This window comes from Corvus cornix, chromosome 7 (assembly GCF_000738735.6).
Source record: "Corvus cornix cornix isolate S_Up_H32 chromosome 7, ASM73873v5, whole genome shotgun sequence".
Classification (NCBI taxonomy): Eukaryota; Metazoa; Chordata; class Aves; order Passeriformes; family Corvidae; genus Corvus; species Corvus cornix.
In genome coordinates, this window is record NC_046337.1 from 17,130,631 (window position 1) to 17,154,451 (window position 23,821).

General features: G+C 40.0%; 1 protein-coding gene across 1 annotated transcript in view; it reads right to left on the reverse strand.

Moving 5' to 3' along the window:
- Positions 1 to 20,536, reverse strand: part of DPP4 (dipeptidyl peptidase 4) — a gene marked incomplete at its 5' end in the record, with an annotated part of 40,419 nt that extends 19,883 nt beyond the window's left edge. Inside the window, 12 exons of the mRNA XM_010406892.3 lie at positions 1,494 to 1,538; positions 1,683 to 1,812; positions 5,158 to 5,261; positions 7,095 to 7,255; positions 7,666 to 7,786; positions 8,941 to 9,013; positions 9,109 to 9,161; positions 11,094 to 11,168; positions 11,291 to 11,385; positions 11,949 to 12,038; positions 20,162 to 20,247; positions 20,322 to 20,536. Of these exons, the coding sequence (XP_010405194.2) occupies positions 1,494 to 1,538; positions 1,683 to 1,812; positions 5,158 to 5,261; positions 7,095 to 7,255; positions 7,666 to 7,786; positions 8,941 to 9,013; positions 9,109 to 9,161; positions 11,094 to 11,168; positions 11,291 to 11,385; positions 11,949 to 12,038; positions 20,162 to 20,247; positions 20,322 to 20,536 (1,248 nt within the window). The remainder of the gene's footprint in view (positions 1 to 1,493; positions 1,539 to 1,682; positions 1,813 to 5,157; positions 5,262 to 7,094; positions 7,256 to 7,665; positions 7,787 to 8,940; positions 9,014 to 9,108; positions 9,162 to 11,093; positions 11,169 to 11,290; positions 11,386 to 11,948; positions 12,039 to 20,161; positions 20,248 to 20,321) is intronic.
- Positions 20,537 to 23,821: the final 3,285 nt, after the last annotated feature.

A 23,821-nucleotide genomic window follows, 5' to 3' on the forward strand; every position in this document is an offset into this window, starting at 1 on the left:
AAAGAAACAAAAAACCAACAACCTAGTTTAGTGGCACAGACTTGCATTTTGCCCTCTCATTTTGCACAACTGTTTACAAAGTCTGCAGCTTGATCATCACATTGTCTAATTGTGAAGCCTTTGCTGCAGAGAAGCAAAATGTGTCAGCGTTAAGGCCTTCCTTTCCATATCAAATTTGACAGCAGGTGGGTTGATCTCTCATCTTCATACTGCGGATGATTTCATCCCTGCTGTTGCCTCCCTTTTTGCATTTCTTTAAACTTTCATTTTTGACTTCAAAAGTGAATTAGTGACTAAAGCATAATCAGTGTGTGGAAAATGCGGGAGTGGAAAGTGTACTCTGTGTTCTCATCAAAAACTCTGAAACTCATTTCTCCCTCCAAATCTGAACTTTTGCATCTCTGCTTCACTTCCCCCAGATCTTCTGTGTAGTTCATTAGGTGCCTACTCTCTACCATGTACAAAAGGACTGAGAGGCAGCTTGGAAAGCATCATCCAGACAGTAGCGGCTGGTTTGGCAGAAGTGCATGAAAATTTTAATCTGGCCAGTTACATGCATCTTGTCCCCACTTCTCTTCAATGGATATTTCATGTGGGGGAAAATAAATAAGTAAGTAGCCCCATTTAAAACCTGGAATGGTTTGTTGCAACCTGATACACTAAAAATTACATTTATCCTCTATGCCTTCCTTCCAAGAGGGTTCGAAGTTTACAGAATACACTTCTTAATACATTTTATTCCCTAGATCTTTCTGGAGGTAGCAGGAAGACTAGAAAGCAGGTAAACCAGCATAGCTGGCAACTCCCCAGAACAAAGGGAATTCTGAATCTGGGCACTTGCATTTCCCCCCTACCTACTGCTACCAAAGCAGCAGGTCAGAAGTAGAAAGGAATCCGGAAAGGGCGCTATGCTTTTGGTCTGAACATAAAATCCTAGAATCGCAAAATGATGTGGGTTGGAAGGGACCTTGAAGTTCATCTCGTTCCAACCCCCCTGCCATGGTCAGGGACACCTTCCACTAGACCAGGGTGCTCAAAGCCCCATCCAACTTGGTCTTGAACACTCTCCCAGGAACGGGGTATCCACAGCTTCTCTGGGCAAACTGTTCCAGTGCCTCACCACCCTCATAGTGAAGAAATTCTTCCTAACACCTAATCTGGACCTACTCTTTCAATTTAAAGCCATTCCCTCTTGTCCTGTCAACAAGATGAACAGGTCACAGAGGGCATGATTAGAGCTCCAGCCATGCTGCACTGTCAACCCAGCCTGGGAGTTCAGAACCCATTACCGACAAAAAATAAAGCTTAACCCCAGGTGCGGGGTGACACAGTGGTCCATTTGAGATCATTTTCCCCTGTACACATAAGATGCAGCAAATAAGAGGATTGGACCTACACACAAGAGGCACTGCAAAATGCAACAGGCTCATATGAAATTTTCATAATTATCAGAATTATTTAGCATGTATCAGTTTTAGAAATTGAGCACTCACTCTGCCAATCCAGCCAGTTGTACTTTCTTCAGTACGTTGTTTTTCCTAAGAACGAAAAAACAAACAATCCCACAACAATTATGTTTATTTTACACCAGGCTTTATTTCTACAAAGATAAACACAAAGATATACTCTACTTCTTTCTAGTTGCATTTACCATTGCAACTGTCCCACCTAATTTTTCTTACCTTTGGACATGACCAAGTAGCATTTTCAAAGTCACAGACTGTGAGGACTGAAAAATTCTGAATTCTTCTGAGCCACTGCAGACAAATCCTTTCATCTGTCACCCATGTTACAACACTCAAATAATGATCCCTGAAAACAGCAACAACATAAGATATTTAAAATCCTCTCTATAATAGCATACCATACAATAGCATTCAGCAATTCACTGAATGAGACTCATCTGGCTATTTTCATTTCAATCTACTCTTCAACAATAAACAATGATGCAAATGTAATTGAGCCATTTTTTCATCAATTGTTTTTGCTGCTAGTAGATGCCTTGGTTATTTTCAGAGATACAATAAAGAATTAGATGGCTTATACAAACCCACTTCCAGAAAGACTGCAATTAAATTTTAACAGCTATTCTCTAATGCATAAAATAATAGCTACTCCAGACTGTTCATAAATCTTGTACTGTGTGCATCTAGAGGAAATTCTTCTGAATATTAAGTTATATATGCCTTAGATTTAGGAATTTTATCCTTAGCTCCCTGAAGTTGGTTGCTTGTAATTATTTTCTGAGTGATACATGCTTGTGCTCAATTTAGTACTTATTTCTATTAGTTACAACAGAGGGACAGATCATACCAAAACCAGATATTACTATTTAAATATTTTTCTTTCGTCTTCAGAATACCACCCTGCTGACAAGAAGAATGAAGTATCTGAAAAAAACAATCATTTTCATGAATATTCCTGTATAATAATTTTTAAAATGCACCACATAAAATTTAGTGGCTTTGTTTACCATAACGATCTGTTAGATGTACTGTCTTTTCTTATTTTAGATCTCTCCTATCTCCTCAAAGCCTTATGAACTAAAATAAAACAAACTTCCCCTCCAAGGCAAGTATACATTTTTAACCATAATTTGCACATTTGACTTAGTTCCAAGTTCATGTTCCCTTTTCCCCCAAAGTTAGTTAACAAAAATGTGTGGGAAGTTTTGTGATGAGAGTATCTTTGTGATCACTGCAGTTTGGGGAGGGAAACACTACAATTAGTGTGGATGGATTAAAAATATATGTCAGCTGGTTACCAAAAACCTTCAGATTTATTTCTAGATTACAGTTTCAAAACCATGTTTGGAAAAGGTCTATTTTTGCACTTATATTTGACTGGTAAGTCATCAGGTCATTTAATTGCTACTGTCATTGAGTCTGCAGGAGCTTGTTTGGAAAAAAAAGAAAAAGGAAAATGCCACTCTTTATGTATCTATAATAGTGGTTTCCCTTGTTTTGTAAAAGGGGCATTACTCCCACACTTGTTATTCCTTCAAAGTGAGAGATGTTAACAATTCTGGTGACTATAAATCATTAAAAAAAAAATTATTTATCAAGCTATTATAATAAATATCTCTCCCCTGTGAGAGTGGGAATGCACCTTCAGTATTCAACAGCACACAAAAGGTTAACTAAGCTGCAATTAGCTCAAGTACAAAGTACAGTAGTCTTGTGCTGCCCTTCCTCATTTGTTGCTGAAAAGCAATACTCTGCAAACACTCAATTCAGAAGTCAGCTTGTTTTGGGGCAGATCATTTCAGGCAAGAAGGATCCATTCCCTTCATCCTCCTGTTGGCCAACAGGAGCCCCCTGTACTCATGGTGCCAAAAAACAGTGTTTAAATGCTGAATGGATTTCATGCTGGTCATTCATGCAGAATGTCAGGTTTCAAGTACCATCATATGGCAAAACACTGCCATTCCAGATTCTGGCAGTTTTTCGTGACAAATAAGACTCTTCCTTCGCAACACAAGTGTGCTGTGCTCCCTTCAAATGCGGGGGTAAAATTGCTGCTCATCCAAGCTCTGGATAGTGCTGTAACAGGCAACCATTTGCTGGGGCAATGCCCCTTGGCATCCCCAGCCAGGCAGGTGGAGTGAGGTATGCCACCAACTCAAACTTAGTTTTGCTCAAAATTTAGCTCCATGGAAGTAAAAATAGAATTTTCCACCACAAAAACTAGCCTGTCCTGTCACATAATGGTATACATATAAACACAATGTAAATATTCAATACTTTGTGCTTCCAGAAGAAACACTACCCAACAGGAACATTGCACATTGCTGACCTTTTCCTGCTCATGTACCTTTGCTCTTGCAAAATTCCCCAGGACTCATTCTGGCCACCTCAACTTTTGCAGGACACATATGGTGAGACTTGACCATTATTTGGATCAGCCACTGGGAGCAGGAGTGAGTTTTGATCCTTGAACTCATCATTCAAGATTTATATTTGTATTAATCCTGACTACTGGAGTGTTAAATTAATTTAAAAATGGATGAACTCCATTTAACTCACACCTCTGTTAGCCAGACAGGTATGAGGCTGGAAGATAGCTGATGGTTATTCTCCTCACACCAACTCCCATAAGGTGTTAATGAAAGGTAAAATGTAGCTCTAAGACAGCAGAGATCTTAATCAGTACCGAGCACAATGTAAAGGGCTTTTAATTCTGCAGCACTGAAATTCTGGAGGAAAACAAGGCACGACAGCTATCTAACATGCAGCTATTGCAGTGTGACTGCAATGGGAAGGATAAAGAACAACATATTCATAAGAACTTGCATCTCTGTTAACACATGGATGTTACACTGCGGTGAGGACTGAAACGGAACAGCACTGATTTTCCAGTTATAGCTTTTTGGCCCCCACGTATAAAATGCTGGTTTTATGCATAAGCTAACAGACCTTTGTTTTTTTCTGGTTGATCAGTATAACCTGTGCTTTCATACCCATCATGTTTGTAAGTGCAAACCTCTAAAACATTTCCACTATACTGTTATAAAGAAAAAAACAAAACCCAAGATCTGGGATACCAAATTGTGTGCATGCACTTTAAATTGATGTAGCTGCTCTTTACAAAATACATTTATATCATGTTGTGCATTTCCAGTGGCATTTTGAGGAATACAATTTTCCATTTACTCTGAGAGGTGCTGATTTTCACCATCTTCCCAAAGAAAACAAACATTTTAAGTATAAATCTGAAGACAACCATGATACCTTGCCTTAGCAAGGAGTCTGCTTCCAATGAAATCAGATCTTCACTTACCATTAAGGTTTTGTTTTGTTGGGTTTTTTTCCCCCCAGTGAATTGGAATACATATATTATAATTTGATTATACGAAAACTTGCTCATATTAAAGTTGTACTGTGAAATGACTTCACCATAGTTAGACTCCACTGAATGTGATGAGCCAAGAACTTGTCACATTCTGAATATAACATACATGGAATATGCCATCTATATATAATCACTAGGAGGATAATCTCTGTGCAGATTTTCTCTGGTAAATCTTGTTGCTACCAGAGCCACATTACAGGGAAAACCTGCCATATACACTGAATACAGGGAGGTCACATATAAAAGCTCCTCCTCTCCCATCAAAAGAAACAATCAAATATCAAATATTTAACCAAAATTTCTCACCTTGATTTTATTTCTGCAGGTGGAGGAATTTCAACAGGGCTGAAATATGGAAGCGATCTGGTATCCACAATAAAGAATCGTACAGTTGGATTTGTAGCTCCTGCCTAAAAATAAAATTTTTCATTGTACTTTTGAAGAGAGGATATTCTTGGTGAAATAAGTGTTTGAAATTATAGATGAATAAGTTACTACAGACAGGAAGGTAAAACCAGCCATCTGCAAACATGTGAAAAGACAAGTTCCTAAAAGCAGTTTTTAAGATTGATACATAAATTATCCTTTGTATTTTTCACACAAAAGTGTTAGTTAGACATTTCTAGATTAGAAAGACTACTACATTTAGAAACAATCCCAGGGCTTGCTGTATTTGACCAGATCTCATCCTACATGCCACACATGGTACCTAGCAGAGAATCAAATCCTTTGCTAACACACAGGAAACAGCACCTTACATTAACTAATCATATCACAGCTGCCTATATCTCAATCAAAGCTGTGACTGCAGCATGTACTCCACTATCTCTAATGTAATGCTGCTGACAGCAAAAGAGCTGTGTCAGTAAGGGCTGCTTCTCTTGTAGTTAACTTGCCAAGTCCTCAAGGTAACAGTTAGGTAGCTGTACTTGATCCACCTCCAGAAGTCAGCAATATTCCAAACCAAAGGGGTTTGTAATAAAATGTGTAATTTAGATCGACAATTCATTCTATACCTTTGTCTCTTCTCAGGGGCCGTGCTCAGGACAGAGTTTCTGCAGCTGTCAGTGAAACCTCTGGGGGAGGCTCCAAGGGCACAGGCAAAGGCCATGTGCTCCAGGACCTTTGGGAAGGGTAGGGAGTGGCTGTTGTGGCTGCTGCAGAGAAAGCTGAGCTTGGTAGAAAACTGAGGGCAGTTTTTCTAGCAGGCAGCTGTACCAGATGAGCAATAAGCTGTCTGTATCAGCTGTCCTGCCCCATTAATCAAGAGTGATAATATCCCCCTGGGATGACCAGACCATCATGGATTGGGGCAGGGTGGGGGAGACATACGTGGATGCCTTAAGCCAACAGAGAGTATAAAAACCCAGGGGTGAACAGAAAGAAGTAAAAGCGATGGGCTTGAGCTGATTTCAACCCATCTATTCCTTCCCAGCAATGGAATGAGCGTATTATGGAGGCCAGCTATGAGAACATGTTTGTATTGACTCTCAGCAGGGTAGTGCAACTGTTGTACTCTAAGTGTAATTTGTACTTGCTTTACGTCTTAAGTGCATTGCTCAGATAAATAAAAATCTCGTATAAGGTCGAATAACTTCACACAGGTAAATCTTGTATTAAACATGAAACCCTCCCCATGTTAGTGCATGAGGGAACCCGTTGGGGCACTCTGCACTCTGACTCTCGCCCCATTCAGCCCAGTGCCAGCTGTGCCATGAGCAGTGGGCATAAAGTCATGTGGAGAGGAGGGGGAAGGAGGAGGAGCTCCTTGCACTAAACGTTTCGCTCTCACAGCTAAAATTGGAAGAGCTTTGGGTGTGGGCAAAGAAGCTCCTTCAGCAGATTCCTCTTTTTCCTCTCAATACAGGAAACTGAAAATGCTAGATCAGCTGAAGAAGATTCCATTATCAATACCTTGCACAACTCTAACCTAATGTCCATCTGCCTAATACTTTGTACCAGCTTAACTCCGTGAGAACTTTTTTATCTCAACATCTAATCACTACCTCCAAATTTTATGGTGAAACAACAAAACCTTAAATCATACTTTTTTTTCTCTTTTTTCTTTTCCCTGGAGATAATAAAATACTTTAACATTGCCAGATGCTGTTGACTTCAGAAAGAGTAATCACAGCAAGCTGTTGAGGAGAGACAGACAATATTTTCATTAGCAGGAGCTGATTAAATGAGACTACTCTCTTAATGAAACTACAGAACAAACATGTTTAATAAATAACACAGACCTTGGGATATGGGATTTTAATGGTCTTTGGATACTGCAAGGTGTCCTCAGAATAAAAGGAATACTCTATAACAGGAACTTCTGTATCATTAAAGGCTGCATATGCCAAAAAATTGCCATTTGGAGACCACCACAGAGCAGAATGCGTGCCAAACATTTCCTCTGAAAGAGATGCAAATGTATTAAAGTTATAATTGATAAGTTGACCCTATCCTGGATGCAGTTCTCATTAGTTTTTAATAGGATTTTTTTTTTTAATTGAAGTTCAGATACTAAACTGCACACTGTTTGTTGGGGTTCTGAAATGAGACATTAGATCAATGTTTATAATCTATCACGTGAAGCTAATTCACACTAAGATTTCCAGTGATGCAATGCAAGCTAGGCAAACTCATTTCCATTCTTAGATCCTCATATTAGCCAGGTATTAAGCTCAGATAAGGATGCATGTTTCTTTTAAAATACAGACTTTGATTAGTTTGAATTTTTCAATGGTAAGGAATGAGTAATAATTACAATAAACCACAGTTTTTACACCATAGTGGAAAGTAAAACCTGCTTGATGTAGTTACCTTCATAAACCCAATCTGGTATTCCATTGAAAATTTTATTTTCTTCTCCGTTTTGAGTGATTTGCACAGGTTCTGCTGTTGGTGAAGCTTTTACATAAACATTATTATTCCAAACATATGCCTGCAAAACATTATTGTGATAACAATTACTATTAAAGTAAATCCAACTTTCTTTCTTTATTTCATCTACTGGGCAATTTACATGAGATGACAAAAACCATCTTTAAAAGTTGATACAACATTGATACTTAACAAACTTGGAACTACTAATACAAATACTAATACAGATCAGCAGTAGCAACCTAACTTCAGGCCTAGATGTAAAAAAACAAATCAACTATGAAATGACTAGTGGATCAAGTTTTGAAAATCTTGCAGTTCATTTTCTGCCAAATACAAGCTTACCTTCCTGCATCAGGAGTTGTCTTCCACTAATTTGCCTTTCAAAGAAAACTATCAGGGCTTTGGTAAAAAATTCACTGGGATCTCAGTGCTGCCAATAGATGTGCAAAGATGGTATGTTTCTTCAGTAGCACTCAGAACTCTAGTTTTTGCACCTACCTGCCTCTCTAATCACCCCTGGTTTTCATCTCCAATGACTGAACAAGACAGTTTAATTCCAGAGCTTTGCTCTGAGATGCAGAAAGCTCTTTTCAACTTCCTTTGCTTCTGTGATTGGTCTTTATAATTTACATGCTACAAGCAATAAGAATAAATAAACACCACACTCTCCTGTGACAGTCCAACATGCACCACAGGGAAGGCACAAGCCTTGCAAATTCAGTGTTTGTCACCACTGGCATGGATTGAAGGGGAGAGGAGGAAGAAGACAACACCGGGAAAGAGTACAAAACAGATTTTAATCCTCTAATCCCATTACATGCATCCATCAAGTAGAACTTCATTGATTATTGTGTAATTAGGAGATAAAAATCACTGTGATGATTAAATAGACAATTGTAATGCTGCTGTCTTTGTCAGGGATGAGCTACTGTCTGCAACTGTAAAAACATGAAGTTCCTGCACATTTGTGCACTTCATGACTACTGGGGCCACTAGTTACTTTCAGGAATGCATTTTCATTAAAGAACAAAACAAAATAAAACAGAGGGACTTTGGAGTCTTTCCAGCAACAGTAGTTAATTTTGAAACTAGTTCAGCTGCTTTACCTAGCAGTAGGAAAGTCCCAAAACCTCAAGGGTACAGAAAAAGTGAGTTTCCATGTCACGTGTATGAAAATGACTGTTTATGTAAGTTTCACTTATCTTTACTAACCAGTTTATGACCAACAGGTGACCAGGAGATATACTGTGTATCATTAGGTAGCAGTCTGTCATCTAAGATGGAACTGGAAAAACAAAATGCAGTCAAAAGAAATCAGTGAAATGACATTTCATTGCAAAAGAATGTTAAAACTTCATCTTATGTGCAAAGATTACTGACCTGTTACTGAAATCATAGATGTGGTATGAAGCTGTAAAGGAATGCCTCCACAACTGCAAAAGAATTATTTTAATACAAAGAAAATAAATTTCACCAGGTTTCATATCTCTTACAGTTTGAATTACCCCTAAAACCCTCCTCATGATTTTTCTTAAGATAGAACACAATGAACATACAAGGGTAACAGATCTCTAACCAGCTTTAAGGAAAGGCTAAAGAATTTTCCTCTGGAGTCATCACAAATGCTATGACAGGGGCCATTGACTGATTAAGGACAGAGATACAGATGCCAGAGATGCTGCAGATTTTCAGAAATCCTTGTAGCTACATGGCAGAATATCATCAGTATGCAGTTAATCCATCTCCTTGTGCTTTACTGGCTCATTTGCTGTTTTCTGTCTCATTTTTCATGTTGTATTATTTAACTTGGTGTCTTATTTTATAGTAGTTCTCACAGGTCCCAGCTGTATGTCTGTAGCAGTTCCTCCAGTACCAGGGTGACCTATTCCTGTTCATACTGTCACAGAAATAAAACCCTTCTCTGAGAAATCTGCCTCTTGAAATCTGTATTGCTCTGTGGGCACTTAAGTGAGAGAAAGATGATGATGATAATGCAGACACATTTAAACATGTTCACTATGTGGGGCTGGAGAGGTTTGATGTAGCCCACAGCATTGACATGTTGCAATAATGCTACCTTCTATGAGGGTTCTTGGATAATTGTATGAAGATATAAACCAACAACTTAGTACTACACAGACAGATGGCTATTACATAACAAGTGTCTACATCCTCATGATTCATTTTGTTACTCTGTTTCTTTGCAATAAAGATTAATAATAACAGAACTTTCAATCACACTGTTATATAAAGGTTAAAAGATCTTTCTTCAGCAGTAAAACAAAATTAACTCTTACGAATGTAACTACTAAAATACTACAGAGCAATAAATTACAAGTAGAGGGGATGTGTAGGGTGACTGGTAAAATATTAGGCATTTTGTGACCTCTTAATGATGCAGTGAAAAGCCAAATAATTCTGAACAATTCAGAAAGACAAAAGGTAACTGGCTTAGTAGGACCCAGCATGAAAGCTAAAACTGAAAAAAATTGATGACTGAGTGCACAGACTGTGTCTGGCACAGTGCAAGACGCTCTGGGACTGCAAGGCCAGGACACGTAGACAGTGCTCAGTGACACAGTGCTCAAGTTATTTGTACACTGCACAAGTCAGCACTGAACTTTTACAAACAAAAGAGGCAGCTCTCTAGAAAAAAAAAGGAAAGAACAACAAAGTTACTGGTTTCTCAGTGCACAAACTGCAGAGCAAATGATCACCTCCTTCAGGCGTCTCAACTGGCACACAGAGCCAGGTTTTCATGCCACCTGGCATAAATGTGGGTTAACCTTTGTTGCACGGTTCAGCACCATGCCAGGATGAGGCATTCTGCTGCAGGCTTCTCATGTGCTCACTGACAGGAGGGAACAGGGACACACAAGCCCACTCCAAGCATAAGCCTTCTTTTAAGCACATGCAGCTTTTAATTCACTTCAGTTTTAAACTCTTACCTCCTACCATCACAATGTAACAACCACACACATATATAGCATACACATACAAGCAGATGTATACCAGCATATCTACTCATCACTTCTCCTTACCCACACAACTCCTGGGAACAGCCATGCCTATCTACTCTCCTAGATTGTCTTCCCAGATAAACCATCCAGCCTTGTTCTCCTTGTGATAACTCCATCCACATTTTATCCAGATGCCTTTTTTTCCTCAGGCAGTCAAGTCTCTTCTGCCAAACTCACAGATAATATCAGTTTCTTCTCCTCCTGCCTGCTCAACTTGACTGTTCCCTTACAGACATCCATTGCATTCATCCATCCTCCTGCATTTCCCTTACATTCTCTCAGCCTCTCAGATGTTCCCAAACCTTTTTTCCCAGTTTCAACCTCAGATGTATAGTGCCCTTGTACCTTTGTATAGCTGTATTGAAGAAGAGCAAACTTTTGGTCAGGAGACAGTATAACTGTGCTTGCCTGGTACTTATCCTGTCAACAAAGGAAGGGCAAAAGAAACACATTAAGCACTGATTCCAAAGATTACGCAGAACAAAATATGAAATTCAATACCTTTCCCAATGTCTGCATATATTACATATAAGTCAACCTACTAATGTTGTATTTGCCAGGATTACTGAGGATGTTCCGTTGTCAACATTGACGCGTAGGACGTCCCCATTATCTGTTTTGTGAAGATACTGATTTCCTAAAAGCACAAGAGAGATGTCAATAAAAAGTAAAATTCTCATCACTTACTTCTGTTTTCCCTTTATGTTTTTAAGCAGGAAATAAAATTCAAAAATCTGGTCAATGTTGTGTTTCCCAGTTCTATAATGACAGGATGCTTATAGCACAAGAATGTTCACAAAATGTAGTCCTGGAGCTCACAGCATCCACTTTCGAGCATCTCTTTCCCTTGGGGCACTGGGCATACCCAAAAGGAAAAGCAGCCTGTACCTCCCTTTTCCCTGGCAGCCCGATGCATGGGAAGCTGACACGCCTCAGAGGGTAACATGCTTCTACCCAAAAGCACAGAAGTGCTCTCTTGGCAGTAGGAGAATACAGCTTCCTATGAACGTGACCATATTTCTAAGGGAAACAAGGAATCAACTCTCTGAAGCTACACACTGTTCTATTGTGGTACTATTAAATAATTTGACTTTTTTTTCAGAATACAGTAGTCACCTCAGCATGAGGTGACCAAAGGTAGTAGACTGCTGAAGGTAGTACATTTTCTTGACATTCAAGTTGTACGTAAAAATGAATTACCTGAAATCCACTCCAAATTATGTGTTTTGTACTTATAGTCATTGTTCAAGTAATTCTGTAGAGTGTACGTTATTCCTGAAGAGGTCTCTTCTGAAAGAAACAGACAGAAGAGAGATTTGGACGTTGCTGCACATTGTTCCACCCCAGCTTCTTAACCTGGCTACTAAGTGGGTTTTTGCTGCTGGTTATTAAAGTGTTTTAGCTAACCATCTCTAAAGTAGTAGCAGTGGGAAGGCAATAAAACTTTGTTGCAAGGTAAATTCAGCAAGCATAAAATCAAGGAGTGTCAGTGAGATCACTCAATAAACTCACGGAAGTGAAAATACCTTTTTGACAGTGACTAGAATGACCAGAAGACCTCTGGCTCTCTTACCTCAGCAAACATGTACTCCTCAAAAGCTGAAAAGAAGTGATCTTAGTGCCTTTCTCCCCATGCTCACTCTGGGAAGTTCACTGCAGAGCCCCAGCTGCTAATAGTTGCAATTGTGAATAATTTACTTACCCTTAAACTCAAATTTCAGAAATGCCTCAAATAAAAAAAACCCTAAAAATCTGAAAAGCAATGAAATATTCAGGGAAGGTCTAATAAAAAATTAATTAATTAAATAATAAACACTTCCTGATAAGATTATGATGAAATAATTGATTACATATTTATCCCTCTTTTGCTTTTTTGTTCACCAAGGTATCCTAAAGTTTATTTTAGCATTATAATTTTGACTGGAAAATTAAAGCCAAGTAACTGGGTTAGTCTGAAAAGACCAAATGAAACTTTGAATCTAGTTAAGCTACTGAGTTTGGTCATCAGCTTCAGCACACTGCAGTCAGCTTTTACGTAAAGTATTTCTTTCCTACTGCCTGCAGTGCACAAGCTACTTTTTCCAAAGTATGAAAAGTGGTAACAACAACAACAACTCAGTCTGTGAGTGTTTGTGTTTTCTTCTGAAAACAAAGACTACAGATTTTAAATTCAGGTGTGCAATTCTCCCCCTGCATCCTCCCTGCCTTTTTTTTTTAAATGGAAACCTAAGATCTACCTTCATCTATCTGCATCTACCCTTCTACCTACAGGGTCCAGAAGGGAAGGAATTTTAATTTCAGCTGGCTAAATCAAAAGAATAGAATAAAAGCAACTGATAAAAACACTCAAGTACAGACGTGGTGACTGATCAACCAAGATGCTAACCTGCCCCTATCAATTCTGAGAGCCCCAGTCTTTCAGATACTTTTTAAACAGACTGCCTCCTCTTTCACTATGCTGAAGAAGAAAAAGAGAGCAAAGTCCTTGGGGGCACACACAGGAAAACACCTCACAATAGCTTTTGCAGGTTATCTTTCTGCAGGTTGGATGCATGTGACATCTGAAACATCACAGGAAGACATTTAGGTCAGCTATTACAGCTTTACTCTTATTTCCAAACAATAAGAAAACTGTATATATACAGCACAGACTGTACAACTACCACTGCAATAAAAGACAAGAGACATAACATACAATGATTTTAGTCTAAAATGCTCAGAAAAGGTTAAAAAAATGCTTGCTCAATTCCATCTGAAAGGTGACTCTAAAAAAATTACTAGGCTGGATTTATTGCTCTTGAAGTTTCTGTGAGAATATTAATTTCTCAGGTTATTTATTTAGCTGAATATTTAATTTGATGGATTATGAACAAGTGGGTATTTAATATTCATACACAGTTGTCTAGTTGGGAATATGACTTCTTCCTAATCGAGAAAGTGTCATTTTCAATCAGAGGGGCTTCGAAAGCAACAAAACTCTCTCTTGGAAAAGAAGAAGCAATTTAAGACAGGTGGCTGATGAACAGGTTTAGGGATTTTTCCAAACTGATGAATGTTTTTCTGCCTGGTGACATACATATTTTGCTAAGGTCTCATTACTAAAAATCAGGCCACTATTAAGATTTGTTGGCTATGTATAAAATTAAAATTTCATTTTCTGTCAACACCTTCCACATAGTATCTGAATATGAAAACACGCGCCAAGCTGTAAGGGTACAGTCATAGAAGTTCTAGTTGAAGCATTTTCTTAATCTACAAGGTAGGCCATTACCAGTATATTCTTACTTGTCCACATTGTGCCACTGACCAAAGATACTCAACACACATTGAATTCCAAATTTTGGTTCTTCTCATTCAGATTCCATTTGAAAAGAAGGGTCAAACAGGTTTATTTTGACAAAATAAAGTAATTGCTGACATTTAAGTGCATTTTGTTGGCTTCGAAGATTTTATACAGGATAGTGGATGTTCATATTTTAGCAAAACTGCTTCTTTCACTCTTAGGTTCCTCAGAGAGGCTGCAAAGACTGAATTTTCTTGTTATTCTTCTTTTTCGACAATTCCACATACAGACTTATTTTTCTAGACTCCAAATGACTGGCTTCCAATGCTCAGCATTGGGGCCAGTTCTGTTTAATAATCCTTACCAGTGCTTTGCATGAGGGAATTGAGCACATCCTCATTAAGTTCGCAGATGACACCAAGTTGGGCAGGAGTGTTGCTCTGCTGTAGGGCAGGAGGGCTCTGCAGAGGGATCGGGACAGGCTGGATCAATGGGCCGAGGCCAACTGCCTGAGGTTCAGCAAGTGCTGGGTCCTACACTTGGGTTACAGCAACCCAGGCAGCGCCACAGGCTGGGGCAGAATGGCTGGAAAGTGGCCCAGTGGAAAAGGACCTGGGGGTGCTGGCCAACACCAGGCTGAACCTGAGCCAGTGTGTGCCCAGGAGGCCAAGAAGGACAATGGGATCCTGGCCTGTATCAGCAAGAGTGTGGGCAGCAGGACCAGGGCCCTGACTGACACCTGTACAGGGCACTGGCGAGGCCACACCTTGAGTGCTGTGTCCAGTTCTGGGCCCCTCAATTCAAGACAGACATGGAGGTGTTGGAATGTGTCCAGAGAAGCACAGGTCCTATGAGGAGTGGCTAAGGGACCTGGGGGTGTTCAGCCTGGAGAAGAGGAGGCACAGGGGGAATCGCTCTCTACAATTACCTGAGAGGAGGCTGTAGCCAGGTGGGAGTTGGGCTCCTCTCCCAGGCATATAGTGACTGGACAAGAGGAAATAGCCTAAAGCTGTGCCAGGGAAGGTCCAGGTTGGACATCAGGAAGAACTTTTTCACTGAAAGGGTGGTTAAGCATTGGAAAGGAGTGCCCAGGAAAGTGGTGGAATCACCATCCCTGCAAATGTTCAAGAGATGACTTGATGTGCTATGGTTTAGTTGATAAAGTGGTGTTCAATCAAAGGTTGGACTTGATGATCTTGGAGGTTTTTCCCAATCTTAATGATTCAATGATTCATCTCTACCCTGATCTTACTCCTGGCAGTATATACATATTTGCACTGTCATAATGATATACTGGAAATAATTACATCATAATACCCCTGTAACAACAGTAAAACCATAAGTAAGTCCTTCTGCAAAGAAGGCTCTTAACCTTTTATGTAAGTAGTACTCATACAAAGTTGATAAATAATTCTGTTTGAATCTTGGAATTTCCTATTAATATGCTACCCTCTCTTAAGAGAAAAATTGAGTTGGTTTCTGTAGGTGTGAGGTTTGACATTGTTTAACCTCAACTAAGTACCACTCAGCCACTCCCTTCCTCTCTCAGTGGAGATGTGGAGGACAATCAGGAAAAGATAAACCCATAGGCTGAGATAAGAACAGTTTAATGATTGAAATAAAACTAAATATAATACTCCTAATAGTAATAATAATTGTAATGAAAAGGAGAGCGAGAGGAATAAAACCCTAGAAAGACAGGTGGTGCAAAATACATTTGCTCACCGCCCACTGAGCAACGTCCAGCCTGTCATTGGCACCTCACAGCCAACCCCCCTGTTTATAGAGCATGACATTCTATGTTATGAAATATTCCTTTGGCCAGATCAGGTCAGCTGTCCTGGCCACGCTCCCTCCCAGCTCCTTGTCCACGTCTTTTCTGGCAGAGCCTGGGAAACTGGTGTCCATGACTTAAGGGCAGGAGCTACTTAGCAACAACCAAAACATCAGTGTGTTATCAAGATTATTCTCACACTGAATCCAGAACAGACCACTGTACCAGCTACCAGGAGAAAATTACCTGATTTGCAGACAAAACCAGGACAGGTGGAAAGCAAACAGGAAGTTAACTGTTGTGTAAGGTTTATGGTATGACATACCACCATACCAAAACTGAACCATGTTGACAAATTACTTTTGGTACATGTATTTGTTATTCCCCAATGTCAAGGTGCAATTTACTAATTTCCACAAGCAATTAAAACAAAACAAAACAAAAAATGCAGAAGAAATTAACTGACTTTAAACCATGGAAAACTAAAAGGAATAATATTGGAAGCTTTACTGCATGTTTACCACTACCAAGAGAGACTGGAAAAAACCACAAAAAGGAAATGACGAGTGCAAGAATGATGTTCAGCAATAATGAGAAAGGGATAGAGAAATAAAAAAAAATCAGAAAAGGTGAATGGTTATTGCCATTTTAAAGTGACAGCAGAACAAGAGTAAGAATGATCAGCGATCAAAGCATGTAATTTAGGAGCAGCAGGAGAGATGCAAGGGAATCCTGGCTGATTCAATGGTAAGAGAAAAAAGAAGAGATATTTCAGGATAGTGTTCCCAAACCTGCGGTTTCCCATTTCTCTTCCAACATGCGTAAAAGAGTACTCTAACTCTTCCCCCCTCCTGTACACTCCAGTTACTGCCTATGTCACAGAGCACTGAAATAGATTTCCAGCCAAAAAATAGGTAAAAACTACTTTTCTGGCTTGGGCCAAAGGTTCACTTCATCCAGAATTCTATCCAATACCCAGGAGCTGATACAGGACATTCAGGAGAGACCATAACCAATGAGTGAGCACTGTGGCACCTCCTGCAGCAGTTCACCCAAGAACATCCTCCATGGGGCTGTAGAGACTTCCCTGGAGGGATTTAATCATTAACTTGGTAATCAATAGCTCTGGAAGCCCTCTCAATTTACCCCATCTCATGCAAAGCAAGGAAATAAGAATAGCAGAATTGTTCTACAGATAGCAATCCACTGTTGATAATGGTGTTTTATATTATATTACACAACATTTGAATTAGGGTAGATAACTGAGTTAAATGACAGTTACAGAAGTCAAGGACATGTAGAAGGAAAACATTTCGATTCCCTGTCCTTTCAGACTCACAAAGAACACTCAGGCACCTTAAGGTCATTAACCTCCCCAGGACCTGCTCTTCCAGCCTCTTCTAGGCACAATTCTATCAAAAGACCGCAAAAGCACATGCATAATATCATCTAATCATGATGGTGATGATCCTTCTCATTCAGTGCATATTTTTCACCCTTGGAGAATTAAACCTGTGGGTGAAGAAACCTGGTTTGTGGATAGACAGTTGTATGGGACCCTCCCTCTAAGGCTGTCTATGACTTGCACATGGCAGCAGAATAATAGTAAATACTGCACTGTCTCCTTCCTGCCCTCAGCAGTGGCTGCTCATCCTCCCACTCCTGGCCTTCTTGCCCAGCTGTAACAAGAAATGCAGTTAGAGAAGTGGTAAAGGCACATATAGACACCAATCTGCGTTTTGCATGGAAGGTTAGAGAAGAAAAAAAAACAACTTGAGAAGTGTAAGCAAATTGGGGAATCATGAAGAGGCAGACCACAATATTTTTATAAAATTCTCATGCTTTAAGGGTAACAAGTTTTTACTGTAGTCACCTGTTGGATAGCTCCTCAAAGCACAACAATGCTTTAATCAACAGACTTCAAATACAAGCCCCAAGGCTGTTTTGAAATTAAACTGTTTGATGCAAGTATCCCCATGTGGTTATTAAATATAAAATGAGGTGTCAAAATAGACAGTGGGTCTAAATGAAACATATAAAATTTTGTACAGAGTTCTGGCAGCAGACCCTCAAGGTAAATGGCAAAGGGCTGCATCCCAAATTAGGGAACCACTCTTCAAATTTAAGTCTGCACTGTTTGTCCATGAAAAGTGTCTGCAAGAGAAGAAGCAGAAGTTCCCCTTGCCAGGCCTACAGGACAGCCAACAAGCCAGAACTCTGCCAGAGTGGCAAAATTTCACAACCTTTCACAGTGTTGGAAACCATTTATCAAACTAATTATGTGCTGCATGGCTACTAAGCTTATGAAATGAAAGTACATTGAGAAGCATGGCAGGGAAAACAGCTGCAGATCAAAGGAAAGAAATCCAAACTCAAAATTCTCTGTTTATATCAATAATTGTCATATTGACTCCCTGTAAAATGCTTGAACCATTGGGATGAAATAAAAACTATTTGACTGCAATTACAAGGACTCTTATTAGAGCAGACTTTGATTTCACATGGTCATAGTTATGTGAGCTGCTCCTTCCCAAAGCAATTTTGCCACTTTCATTTTGTACTCAATCACCTGTATGGCCCAAGAGGCATCCCCAGCTGACTCACATGTCCTGTGGCTGCTCATAAAAGCCATAGAATCAAACTCTCACTGGGTAAGTGCTCTGATAAATTACTACTTTATGAATACACCACCTGTACACTCTCAGCTACAGTAAACATCTGTTTAGCACCCTTCAGTCAAAAATCCAAAGAATTCTGCAGTTCCCAAATTACAATGGTCACAGCTGTTCAGATGTTACTGCTGGCCTGATTTGTGAAGAGACAGGAATTCAAGTTTTTGAACTGGGATCACTCCATCTCAATCCTTATTTTACCCAGAGGGACCGACTGAACTACCTGGGTGTATTAGGTAATTTCCTATGCCTTAATTTGAACCAATAGTAAAAAGTCTGACACACTGTTCTATTCTTTTACAACTGAAAGGACGCAAGCCAAGGCTGACAGCATGGTGGTATTCTGTGTATCATAGAACAGAAATGCTTCTTTGAAGTTACATGAATTTACTATGTAACTGAATGACTGATCTTGAATTGCAGCCACTTCTAGAGCAAAAGAATTCCTATGCTACATTTATGAAAGAAGAAAACCCACTTTATTTACAGTAAGACATGGCATTGGCATCAAGATAGACAAGTACCAACTCTTCAGCAGAGTTCAGGCCTGCATACTGAATTCTTTCACTAGGTGTTATGCCTACACACATCCATCTGATAAGTTATCAAGACCCTTTCTCTTGCTCTTCCCCACTTGTGAAATTCAGAGTATTTCTTGTCACCTCAAAAATCTGCTTTTTTGAGATAAGTGGCAAAAAGCTGCCCAAAAATAAGAGAAAATACTCAGCATCCACAGATGGAAGTTTTAGCCTACAAGGTATGCAACTCAGATATCTGGACTTTGAAAATCTGGTTTTGAATGACTATGATATTAACATTAATAGAGCTAAACTGCAAAACAGTTAGAAATTATAACACATGAGCACCAATGACACAAGCTCCGCCCCTTGAACTGACACGGCAAAACCCCCAGAACTTTGTGTGCACACAAGCAATTTCTGAACACATCGTCAAGATCAGCATACACATCTTCAGTCTTTTTGGGGTGCACCTTTCGGACCTAGGTCCAGTCCAGAAAACACTCCCTTAGAGTTTGCAGTGCTGATTATACATACCCTGGCTGCTCAGCTGTTAATCGTAAGAACACAAAATGAGAGCAGCTCTGCCCAATCAGCTGAAAGCAATGCATTACTTGATCAGGATTTAATGATGTTTCACATTAACATCCAGAGCTACAAGGGCAACCTGGAAAGTGCTAACTGGTCAGAGTCCAAAACCACATTCCAAATCTTTCTCTAGTTTTCTGACCTCTGAAACTGTGCTGTTTATATAATTTCACTCAAAGGCATTAACAAAAGTTGTGGAAACAAAGCAAATGAGAGAGCATATAATCTTACCTCTTCAATACACCCTAGAAAAATGAGTAATTGGCATTTTACTGCTGGTTCGAGAGCCTTTGGCCACAATAAGAACAGAATGCTGAAAATGACAATGCTTCTAACTATTACCAGCGCATACAGGAAAATCGGGAGAATTTTAAATTGTTCCCGTGCCCCCCACCCTCCCTGGTGGGACGCTCGTACCGTCCAGTTTCCAGGACCCAGCAGCTCCAGCTCTGCGGACCCAGCTCCCTGAGGCACAAACTTTCCGCAGAACTTTCCCCCGCTGCCGTGGATGCGCCGAGCGCTGGCGGCCGCAGCGAGCCCCCCGCCGCCCTCCCCTCGCGGCCGCACCGCACACTTACTGCGGGTGAGCAGCACCAGCGGCACGGTGATGACCACGACAACGACGGCGACCCCCAAGATCCCCAGCAGCCCACTTGAGGAAGGTCTGAAAGGAGAAGCCCCGTCAGCCGCCGGCGGCACAGGCCCTGCCGCGCTGCCGCCCACCCTCCCCTCACCCACCGGCATCGGCGGAGCGGCGCGGGCGGGGCGCAGCACCGCCGATCGAGCCAAGAGTGCTGAGGCTCCGCAGTCCCGGCGCTGCCCGCGGGGCTCTCCTCGTGAGCGGCTCCTGGGCGGGGGCTGGGGGCGGCTGCCTTGGGAGCGGCAGGCACTGGGGATTGTGCAAGATCCCGGCTTTCTGCTGGCTTTGCGGTTTGAGCGGGCGGTTTTCTCCGTCAGTTCACATCCCTGGAGCGCGGTGACACAGCTGTACGCGGCACAGGAGGCACTTGGGACACCGGTGGGACTTCTGTCGGAAATCAGATAACGGCCCAGAAATGAAATGCCTTCAAACGCTGATGGAAAAGCTCCCAATGTTTTGCTAACCCCAGCAATTCTTGTAAAGTTTCTGCTTTTTGAACTTCTTTCTCTGACAATCAAGTCATGAAAGAACTGATAAAATTGCAGGAAGGGCTTATACTTATTTGTTTGGCACTGGAGATAGATGTGTAAGTCTGCTAAGTGTGTTTTTAAATTAAGACCAGAAAATGGAAGTATAGGACAAAAGTTTAAAATTTAGTGCTGAAGATCACCCTTGTTTATTACATGATTCCCTTTCCAAGGAGAATTTTGAGTATGTTCTGTGAAAGTAGGACAAATTTTTGGAAAAGTCAGAATAACATGTAAATCAAAACAGTAAAGCTTTTGATTGTTTAAAAATCTGAGTGTTACCAGGTAGTCAGAAAACTCGGGGAGTTTCTAGATTATTTTAAGACCCCTAGCCTCCAAAAAGTAATTATGAGTGGTGCTTTTGGGATTGTCCATGTTAGATTTCCCCCCTCTGATTGCAGAACACTAGTAGTTACCAGAGACAGATGCAGGTATTTCACAAGTTCAGAAATGTAACAGAAAAAGTATATGATCTGCTGAAGCAAGATTTCAAGTCAAGGGAAATAACAAATGTTCTTAGACTCGCCTTCAAAGTACTTGTCAAAGCTTTCAGTAAGGTTGTGCTGCTTGCTCCTTCATTCTACTTCTGCAGATGGAGCACAGCATTTAATATTTTGCGTCTGTTTCTTAAGAAACCTGTGTCTGCAAGTGGGTTAATAGCTTTTTGTGATAAAAAAGTCTCCTTTTGTATAACCCAAAGTGTTTAGAAACATTAAAGATATGTCTGTATGGAAGCTAACAGACTTCCTGTAGATACAAACATGTTCTTGCTCACTATTGTATACCATTCTCCTTGAAGGTAGCAGTTGGTACTAGTTACGAATTTACGCTGTGATGGCTATATCAGTTTACCTCAGGAACGTCATTTATGTGCCCTGACAGTGGTTCCAGGTAGCACAGTGTATGTTTACCATGTAGGGTCCAATATGCTGCAAACCACTAATCTCTGAGTACAGGTAAGTCCACTTCTATAAAGTAAAGTCACAGTGAAATGACACTCTTTTACATTACTTTTCGAAGCAGTATATCATTGTATGCTGCTTTGAAAAAGTTTTGCTCAGTTTTTCCTTCCCCCTCTCAGGCTTAAAGGCATAGAAAGGCACAAAAATTAATTTCTGGGCATAGGGCAGTGATATGGGATACACATCATAAAGTCACCCCAAGACAGATGCATGACCAGTGTTTCAGAATATCTTACAGCTCCACTTAAAGGTCTGTCCAGTGTACTGTGCACCTGTTTGTCTTATCAACAATCAAAAAGAAAAACAAAACACCACCACTCCTCACCACCCCAGGGTGAATTTTCCTTTTCCTAATGAGTAGGAATCACAGCATATATATATAATACAACCAATCTGTGCTTTTTTTTCCCCCTAAGCATTTAAGTAGTGATCATCACAATGTCTCAAAATACAGCACAGTCAAGTAATGTCAGTCTTGTGAAAAAATGTACCTGAATGTTTTGTAGCTTTTCATAGCCAAGTTGCAGTTTAGTATTATTTTGAGAGATTATCTGCAAGGTTTTAAAGTTTCTCAGTGGTGAATTCTAAGGAGAAAAAAGGAGCAGTACTGTCAAAGCATGTGTCTGGCTACTGATGGTTTCTGTGGGAACACAATTTTAAGTGTCTTTGGAAATCTGTGTTCCTGTGTCTAGATAAAATTTTTAATAATCCACAGTGCTTCTGACTCTGGTCATGCCAGAGAGACTTACGCAGTCTCTGTAAAATCTGTATGCAGAACCACCTGAAAGTTCCAGTAAGAGTCAGTATAGCAGAATATGTTTTCCATTTAGTTGCAATGGTTCCTAACAGTGATTCTCTGCAACTTGAAAAAATCTCGAGTTCCTCCTGACTGATCAAAAAAATGCCCATGATCCCAAAAATTATTGTTATGGTTGTGCTTCTGGTTCCCCGTCAGATTGTCTTTTGTGACAGCCTGAGACTTAAAAAAGTTCCTGCAGCTAAATATTTCAAGTTACTTTATACTATGGTGTTCTTTTGTAATCAGATATGTATTAGCCAGGAAATGCCAAGGAATTAAACAAATAAATATCCAGCAGCGGCTGCTACATGATGAAATTTGAGAAGCTGTAGCTTCATATTGTATGCTCAGCACTGTTGTATTCATAAAGAAGTTGCATAATTGCAAAGAGCTACTTACTAGAAAAGAATGAAAATACAGCTTTCAGCCTGAGGTTGACTTTCCCAAACACTTGGGGAACCTGCCAGATGTGATGTCTTCTTCAGACCTCTAGCCTCAGTAAAACTCAAGGCTTTGTTAGACATCTGTTTATATATTTGAGCATTTCCTCCAGAAATATTTGGAAGAGTCAAACTGCAAAAATGGAAAACTTAAGCTCTCTGCAGAATAAAAAAAAATTGTGACTAAAATGTGTTCAGTTTACTTTACAGGTGCAATGATGTATTCCAGATTTCTCAATGTGTAGTTGTGGGAGACAAAATATGTGCTGGATAAAGTTTTGCACGGATTCAGTGGCTCACTTCAAATGTGCTGTGAAGAAAAGAAGGCAAAAGTGCTGTTAGCACTGAGGAGTGTTCAAGTTCTTCTGGACTAAGTGTGTCTTTTGACTACAAATATATTAAAAATGTTGTTTTTTTCAGAAATAGTTTCATTTTTTCTTTGCATATGAAGTTGAAATACCATGGCAGTTTTGTAGCACATCTTTGCATTAGTTCTGTTTGAGAGGATTGTGAAGAAAGTGTTAACTGTAAATCAGGAAAGAAAAATCCCTATGTTATGTGATTATGTCACTGGGACAACCATTTCAGTGTGGCTAGTAGCAGCTGTCACTCAGTTCTTTCAAGTTTGTGTGTTTTTCTTTATAAAATTATTTTCCTGGCAACTACAGATTCTTACTACATGTCCTCTGAGCACAGTTGAATGGTTAGAGTGTCTCAGGTTTCGTTCTTTTTTTTTTTTTTCTTGGTATTAATTCCAAGTAGCTGTCTTTTACTGCAATATGCTTATTATTACTTAATAATTAGTGTGGAAGGGGAAAGATGCTGCGTGCTCAGCAAATAAAATACAATGGGAACACTTTTAAATATAAG